Below are 9,356 nucleotides of genomic sequence, written 5' to 3' on the forward strand. Positions count from 1 at the left end.
ACTTTCAGTACATTTGTCACACACAGGTGTCAGAACACAGGGGCTTCCCTCATGGACTGGGTGTCCACAGTCAGCAAACAGTGTCTGCCATGCAACGGGATGACATATGCCCAAAACACAGCCACCGAAAGCACCACACAGGTGGATAGACATATGGCTTCACGTCACCATTGCAGCACATAACCTTGACCTTCTCTGTGAGGGTACCCCCCTCAAAAGCTAGAATGAAGGAACCAGTATCAGAGCAGTTGTGTTTGTGGCCCATATGCTCATGCCAAACAAAATTAACGCACACTTCTCCAGATTAGCCCACAGTTCATCATCAGTTTGCAGGGTGAGATCCCAATGAAAAATCACTCTCCGCACCATATTCAGAGATTGGTGAGGGGTAATACACTGGCACATTGTCAAGATGACCACAGGTGCAAAGAGTGGCCGATTGGGATGCAGAAAATGCTTTGATCAATAATTTTGTCCTGAATATTTTCCACAAAAAACAATAGCATTGTGGCAGTGAATGTGTTCCCATATGTACTCATACAGATGAGGTAATGGGGTAGGTGTTTCATCCAAAGATGGCTAGCCTGGCCCTCCTCCCATGGTGTAGCGAGGGAAGGAGAGGTTGCTGGGTAACATGAAGCAGCATTCAATGATTGTTCACCATTCGAAGAAGCAGCCGTTTGAGTTCGGCCAGATTTTTGCAGCTCCATACGTTTCATGCGTCAAGCATCTGCCCCAATACCAGCCAGTGTGACCAGCGGCTCTCCCCAAGGGTGCTACATAGCCAAACCGAGGTCTGTCTAGCACAGCGGCCATTGGCAGGAGTTGTGATGCTCCAAGAGCACAAGCAACCACTCCTTGGCATACATGGGGAGTGAACAACTCAGGAATCAGGAGAGTGCTTCCTGTGTTGTCAGGGGACTCAGCCCAATGGGTACATAACACCCCCATCACACAGACTGGCTATGTGTGCCGGTGACCTAGCAGAGCAGAAGGTGGCTACCCGGGGGAAGGGAGACAGGAATCCTCACTGCAGACGCCAGGGAGGGAGTTGTTCCCCAAATGGCTCACACTAAGAAGAGGAAATTTTGAAGTTCAGGTCAAAACTGAAGTGGGGACCTAAAACCAAACCAAACAAGATGAATGAACAGGCAGAAAGAACACAATTGCAAACAATAAAGGAAACCAGGTGGATTGCCATGTCCATCTTTTTTTTTTTGTGTGTGTTTAGGGCGCTCACCTACTAAGGTCATTAGCACCCAGTCACAAACGTTAGTGCACTAATACTGTATAAAAATTCAAGGGGGCAGTACCAGGCAGTACTTACAAAGACTCTTTGGAGATGTCTGTCAATGCAATGAAACTAAGGATATGAGCTTGGCCGCAGTATCAGCAGCTTTATTCCCAGGCACCACAACGTGGTCAGGAATCCACAACAAAAAGGACACGGGTGCCAGTATCAGCTAGCGACTGAAGGGACCATTGAATTCATTGCATGAGAGGGTGGTCCGAATATGGGTCCCAGAGACTCTGAATGGCGCTCAAAGAATCAGAGCAGATGGCATAGGCTGAATGACAATGGCGGCACATATACTGAACAGCCTGATAGAGACCAGAAAGCTCAGCTGTAAAGCTTGAACACTGGTCAAGGAGGAGATATTGAAAGGCATCATCACCAATGAAAAAGACACATCCAACGCCAGCATTAGTCTTGGAGCCATCTGTGTAAATGAAGCCGTTATTAGTGAGCCTCGAACTAAGTTCAAAAAACCTCAAGTGGTATATCGAATCCATGTTGTTCTCCTTTGGGAGCGACCTGAGTTCAAGGTGAACACGAACCTGAGCCTGGAGCGAAGGTGGCATCGGGCTCTCACCCACTCGACAAGTAGTATGGAGTGTAAAATCAAGTTGCTGAAGCAGGTGCCGAAAGTGAACTTCTGGAGGTAACAGGGCAGAGACATACAGCCCATATTGGCAATCGAAAGAGTCGTCAAAGCAGCAGAAATATGATGGGTGGTTGGGCATTGACATAAGTCGGCAGGCGTACCGACAACGCAACATATCGTGCTGGTAGTTTAGTGGTAATGCTGCAGCTTCGGCATTCAGACTCTCAACAGGGCTGGTGTAGAATGCTCCAGTCGCAGACGTAATCCCCAATGGTGGATAGAGTTTAGACAGTGTAAGATGGACGGCCGGGCAGAAGAGTAGACAATGCTCCCACAATCCAGCTTTGATCGGACAATGGACTGATATAAGCAAAGCAGGACCATTTGACCTGCTCCCCATGATGTACCACTGAGAACACGGAGCACATTTAGGGAATGGATACAACGAGCAGCCAAAGAAGGCCCATGTGGAGACCAGCAAAGTTTCCTTTCAAATGTAAGACCTAAAAATTTGTTTCTCTCCACGAATGGGAGAGCAATGGGACTGAGATCTAATGATGGTGGAAGAAACTGTTTGTAACTCCAGAAGTTCATACACACCATTTTCTTACCAGAAAAATGGAAACCGTTAGCGACACTCCAGGAATATAGATGGTTTAGACAATGCTGAAGACAGCGCTCCAGGAGACATGTTCTCTGAGCGCTGCAGTAGATCGTAAAGTCGTCCACGAAAAGGGAGCCTGAAACCTCAGCTGGAAGGCAATCCATTATTGAATTGATAGCTATGGCAAAAAGGGCCACGCTCAAAATGGAGCCCTGGGGCATCCCATTCTAATGGCGAAAGGCATGTGACAAAACAGAACCCACACGTATCCTGACCATATGATCCATTAAAAATGCATTGATAAAAAGAAGGAGGCAACTGCAAAGGCCCAAAGTGTACATTGTGTGTAGAATTCCCGCCCTCCAACATGTGTCATAAGCCTTCTCCAAAAAGTTGTTCACAATGAAGGTCGAAGAGGTAACTAGGTGGTCAACAGCAGAGCGGCGCCTACGAAAGTCACAATGGACAGTGGCAAGAAAGTATCAAGATTCAAGGAGCTAAACCAATTGATAATTCACCATGTGCTCCATCAACTTGCAGATGCAGCTGGTAAGGGAGATGGGGTGATAACTGGAAGGAAGGTGATTGTCCTTTCCTGGTTTGGTTATGGGAACAACAATTACTTCACGCCAGTGTGTGGGAACATGACCTTCAGTCCAGATGAGATTATAGGCGTGAAGAAAACAGCCTTTACCTGAGCAAGAAAGGTTCTTCAGCATCTCAATACGGATACCATTGGGCCCTGGAGTATTGGATCGGGTACGGACGAGTGCACTTTCGAGTTCCCGCACGGTGAAGGTGGCATTGTAACTTTCACGATTCAAAGACTGGAAGGAAGGTGGCCGTGCCTCCTCTGCTTATTTTTAAGGGGCGGAAGGCAGGGTGGAAATGGGCAGAGCTCATAACCTCTGTGAAAAAGCGGCTGAAGGCATTTGAGATATCCTCAGCATCCACAAGGACTTCATTCACTACAGTCAGGCCAGAAATCGGAGAGTGGACCTTGGTGCCAGACAGCTGGCGCAGGCCACCCCAGACCTCTGAAGAAGGAGTAAAACTGTTGGATGAGCTGGTGAAAGCCACCCAGCAAGCCTTATTGCTTTCTCTGAAAACACGACAACATTGTGCACAGAGTCGTTTATAACTGATACAGTTTGCCAACTTAGGATGGCGCTGGAAGGTGCGTAAAGTACATCACTGAGCACGAATAGCGTCGCTGCATGCGGTAGTCCACCAAGGGACTGGGACTCGACTTGGAGAAGAGGAAGTATGAGGGGTGGAATATTCAGCGGGAGTGAGAATAACGTCCATGAAGTATGCGACCTGACTATTGCAGCTGGAGAATTTTGGTCATGGAAGGTCACCACGGAGGTGAAAAGCCCCAAGTCAGCTTTGGAGATGTTCCAGCTAGTGGAATATGGAGAAGGAGTGTGACGCAGGAGATGGATTATGCAGGGGAAAAGGTCGCTCAAGTATGTATTTGGATGAATGTTGTTCAACTGTGCAACAGTAACTTAAGCTTGCAAATTGTTAATGCATCTAATGTCAGTCCCTGTAATTAATTTGATTGATAAAATTGTTTGTTGAACCTGCCCAATTCATGTGACCTTTCCTTGTTTTGTGAACTGTGTACTTCCAATTACATGCCCTTTTCATAATGGTACAATTGCCAAAATATGGATTCTAATTAATTAAGCCTGCTAATGTTTTTACTGCGAGGCTCATGACTGTTTTAATACGCTTTTAAATTGTAATAATATGAATGTTGTTAAGTAATAAATTGATTACATAAAACAACAAATGAAAAAATATGTGAGTCCACATTCCACTTCTTCTCCTTAAAGCTGTCCAAACACTAGTTGTGTGGTATCAATGTCTTAATGATGGAAGAAGAGCAGCAATGTGACACGCACTTCGCGGAACACACAACTAAAGATTCAACAGATAGGTTCATAGTTCATCTTCCATTTCAGGAAGAGCAAAGTTTGTTATGCAATTCTTTCCACAATGCAGCCAAATGCTTCTCTCAGACTGAACAGAAACTAACAAGACAATCAAAGTTTGTGGAAAGCTACACAGAGTTTATGAGGAAGTATGAAGGTTTACGACACACGGTAGTAGTAGTCATGACAGAAGCCATTTCATAGTACATGCCACTTCAGCTCAACTACTAAACAAGAGCAGCATTTGATTGCCTTGCCAAATCAAACACAAATTTGTCACTAAACAGTCTTCCAATGATATGACCAACCATTCAACATTATTTGTAATCCATAACATTACGCTTCCACATACATCGCATTGCCTTCACAGTAGACATGGAGAATATGCATTGACAAGTTCTGGTAGTAGATGAAGATCGCACTTTCCAAACAATATTGTGGAGGAGTGACAGATCTGCACCACCTCAGGAATACCAATCACATACAGAATGACTTGTGCGCCCTTTCTTGCAGCCAGTGATCTGTTACAGTTAGCTCACAAAGAGAGTGAGCAGAGTGAGGCAGCAAACAATCTCACTAATCATTTCAATATCGACCATTGTATCTCAGGATGCAATACAGTAAGGGGTGAAATCAAGCTCCAGTAAGATCTCATTAAGATATTGATAAGAGGTGGAGCTTCACTATGGAAATGGTACAGCAACACAGACGAACTATTCAAAAATATCCCCTCAGTGGTGCAAGAAACACAACTACTTTTACTGCTTGATAATGATGAGGATGTTAGAACTTGAGGTTTATTCTAGCATCCAGCTGCTCAACATTTTGAAAGTGTGAACAATTTCAAACCAGCACCTAATATCTACAGCTTCACAAAATGCACTGTACTGTGTGCCACATCATACATTTTTGATCCATTTGGATTAATTAGTCCCACTGTTATCAGATTTAAGATATTTTTGCAATGTCTATGGCAGCATAAGTTAATGTGGAATGAGGCCCTGTCCTCAGAGTTGCACACCTTGTGGCAGACACTATACATTGAGATTCATATGACAGACAGCATGCGTGTTGATCATATGGTCACTGCAGGAGGGACAGCTACCTGTATACAGGAGTCAGTACAAGATCTGGTTGATCATCCGAATATTGCTCTTTTGATTCTGTTTCATGTATCAGAGACATACCTGAATATTACTGGAAGCAAATCCCAAACAGCGAACGTAGCTACAGAACGTAGCTACACAGTTACTTTTACTTCACACAGCACAACTGGTGGTAGATGAGGTACCAAACATGAAATTAGATTTATTGAATTACTATGCAACCCAAGTTAAACATGTGATACCCAAAGACAAGAAGACCTCTCTATGAAGTGCATGAGAAATCAATTTAATGACCATGATAATATTCTAAAAAGGGTTTTTTCAAGTTCGTCTGGCTATGATAATAGCAAGAAGAGTGACTATTACCATTTTACAAAGGTGATTGATGTATAATTGCAATAACTAAATATTTAGACAATTTTAGGTGGTAATTATCATGTTTCATGAATATCAAATGTGGTGTAACCTAGCTCTGGGGTAAAGTTACATATTTTGCAATGTCTATAGTACCAATGAATGATGTCGCTGCCATAAAGTCATATTCTCATTCAAATAATGGGTTTAAACTTTTATTCACTTCAGGAATTTTTTCTCTTGTGCATGAAATCTGCTGCAAATGTGTGAAGAGTTTCTGCAGAGTGGGACAGCAATAGTTGCTTCATCAGGCTTCACTGTACTTGCTGACTTGAGTGTTTTATTCCATGCTATCTCATTCTCATTCAGTGAAGTGCCTTGCCCTAGATCTGTTGCACTGTGACAACGCCATTATATCAGGAGACAAAATATGAAGTTACGATGTCATTAGCCAGTATGCGAGTATTCTTTGATATAATTTTGTAATTGTTCAGTAGGTAATTACATTGTAATATAAGACTTGAGACAACACTTCACTTACCAGTGCAAATGAAGTTGAAAAGGTTGTAGTGTCAGGAAAGATTGTAGTGCAAAAAGGAATAAGCATGAAGTGAAGATGAATAGGATATGTAGAAAGGTGTTGATTAATTAAAATCGGGTGTGCAGGGCAGCCCACAGAAGGTGGTGGTGGTTAGTGTTTAACGTCCCGTCGACAACGAGGTCATTAGAGACGGAGCGCAAGCTCGGGTTAGGGAAGGACTGGAAAGGAAATCGGCCGTGCCCTTTCAAAGGGACCATCCCAGCATTTGCCTGAAACGATTTAGGGAAATCACGGAAAACCTAAATCAGGATGGCCGGAGACGGGATTGAACCGTCGTCCTCCCGAATCCCACAGAAGGGCTAAAAACCATGGGCTAATGAAATTTGTTAGCACCCTGGAAGGAGACTAGGAAACAGTGGGGGGGGGGGGGGGGGGGTTCATTACATGCCACAAAGCCAAACTTCCTTTGCTGCTGGTGAAACTCACCATCTATCTGTCAGTCTCAGTGGTGCTGCCTCTACTTTCACTCACCTGAGCAATAGGACGCGGGGCTTCCCCCACAACAGGGCCTGATTGACAAAAAAGGAAATTGTGTGTTAATATAAAAAAATATTTAATCTGCAAAAGTCAAACAAACAGTTGATAAATGAAGACTGTTTCAATATGACATTATAAAGAACAGAATCAATTATTTCAATCTTTTAGAGAGCATAGTGATCAGTGAATAACTGAGCATCTAATCTAGTCAATTATGTACAACAGTTAACATTACTAACTGAGTTCCATAAAGTCAGAACTTTATTCCAGTTGCAAGATGGCTATCTGAATACTGCCAGGGGCAAATAAACTTTTATTGTCAACATTTCAAATAGTAATTAACCAAATTTTATTATTTAAAATCCTGTAGTAATCTGCTTATCGAAACATACAATTTTATGTTACAGGGTTTACTCACTGTGGCAAGTTTAACAGTTAGGAACTATGTGTATGACTGTATATGCAGCCTCACTCACTGCAAGCATATGCTGACATTTTATTCATCCAGTATTTGACAATGAGAGCACTTGGTGACTCGCAGAAAACTTCACCAAGATTTTCAAATTATCATTAACTTTTATCAGGGATACCCCACAGAAGGGAATAGCAAAAATGTTATCACTTACCACATTTTTGCTGTTCATGCAGTAAAATTGCACATCAAACACATAGAATGTAATCCTCCTTTCTTTACTTACAGATGGATACACATAGCCAGGAGGCGGTGTAGCAGATGATGTGGGTTGTTCCTCAGGTGCATTCTTCGTAAAGGTGAGGCAGGAAGAAATTTGTTGGGTATGGGAACAGGATTGAGTAGAAGACATCATAGGAATGAGGTGAAAGTGTGTGGTGTACCATATGACTGGTACCTTACAATGCTGTCTTGTGAAATTCAACAGAGTGCTGCCTGTTGCTAACATGTTAATAAATCTGAAACAAACTCAGAGCAGCTCATCTTGCCCATGACAGCCATTGCATAGTTTCTGTATAGGGACCACATGACACTGGACAATTTTCCGGTATTCCTGTGCTCTTCGCAGCCTTCATAGACCACTGCACAATGGCTCACCACCCAACCCAAGTCCCAGAGTTTACATCCACTATCTACTTCTGAGTGCCATGACTATTTTAATAAGCATGTAGCCCACAATATTGACATCACTAGTGCAACCTACTCTTTAGATACCTACAGCAGTGCCTCTCAGTTTTTACAAACAGAGTGTTGAACTGGAGCTTCAAGAATAGTTCTCATATTATCAAACATCTTTCAGTGATTCAGGGCATTCTATACCTTGCCTTGCTGTAACATTCCCAACTACTCCTCTGAGCACAACAGCATTGGAAACTAGGAAAACACCAGTCCAGCTTGCAGTGCTCAGCTTAGCTCATATTAGTGACAACCTTACAGCATAACAGGATTATTGTTATGTTTTTAACACTAGGATGCCATTTCACATGCCCAACATTATAATGTGCCTTCTGTGTTGCAATTAAGTTCTAATGTTCATGACAACCTAAGCACATTTCTCACCTTGTGTATGGATCATCCGCAACAGGTGGGATAAATGACCACGAGTGGATGACAGATGGGGAAATGCAGCTCCCTACTGGACTCCATGTAGAGGGGTGAGGCAGGAAGAGAAACAATTTTGTCTGGGAACAGACTGTAGTGAAAGTCTTGATGGGAAATATTTTATGAGCAAAGGGACAGTGATACTGTACATACATTATCTTTGGGTACTTATCACAAATTCTCTCCAAATGTGTGTGCACATTTCTCCTATGTGTTTCAGTTGTTTCTACTACACTATTTACTCCCAGCCTCTTCATTTCAGAGGTAATCAGCTCTCATGTGTCATATGGTAAATCATGAAAACATTATTGCTGACTGGATTTCTCACAAACCCCCTCCCCATTAATCAAAACACAGCTCCATAAATAAATGTAAACACTTAAATTATACGAAGAAACTACTAAGACAGCCAAAACAAAATAAGGAAAACAATGCAATTGTCTCCAGTACACTATCTCATGAGGAGGAAGAAAAATAGTACAGCGAAAAACAGTGTCTGTACATTTGTGATGGCTCATCTCCAACTACGGTCAGGATTTTGACAGTCATGACTAATAGATACATGCATTAATTAGGGAAGTTTGTTTGTATGCTCTATTATTGCAATGCCAGACATGTCATCCAGCCATAGATACTTAGCCTTAGCTGTGGTAGCTATTATAAATGTAAAAATGTAGCTTTAAAAATAGAAGAAGTGATCAAAACAGTAACTTTGCTGAACACACTAGTTACAAGACAAGGACATCACTTTTCTTCAAGAATAAGTTAACGATGAAAATATATGTCTAATAGTATATACCTAGCAAATAATGTAA

The 9,356-nt window shown here is 42.6% G+C and overlaps 1 protein-coding gene across 1 annotated transcript in view; it reads right to left on the reverse strand.

Moving 5' to 3' along the window:
- LOC126235595 (uncharacterized) overlaps nucleotides 1-9,356 on the reverse strand; it is a 263,118-nt gene that overhangs the window by 239,733 nt on the left and 14,029 nt on the right. The window contains exon 2 of the mRNA XM_049944309.1: nucleotides 6,963-7,000. Coding sequence (XP_049800266.1) covers nucleotides 6,963-7,000 — 38 coding nt within the window. The remainder of the gene's footprint in view (nucleotides 1-6,962; nucleotides 7,001-9,356) is intronic.

The sequence above is a fragment of the Schistocerca nitens genome, chromosome 2, assembly GCF_023898315.1.
Source record: "Schistocerca nitens isolate TAMUIC-IGC-003100 chromosome 2, iqSchNite1.1, whole genome shotgun sequence".
In the NCBI taxonomy this organism is placed as follows: domain Eukaryota; kingdom Metazoa; phylum Arthropoda; class Insecta; order Orthoptera; family Acrididae; genus Schistocerca; species Schistocerca nitens.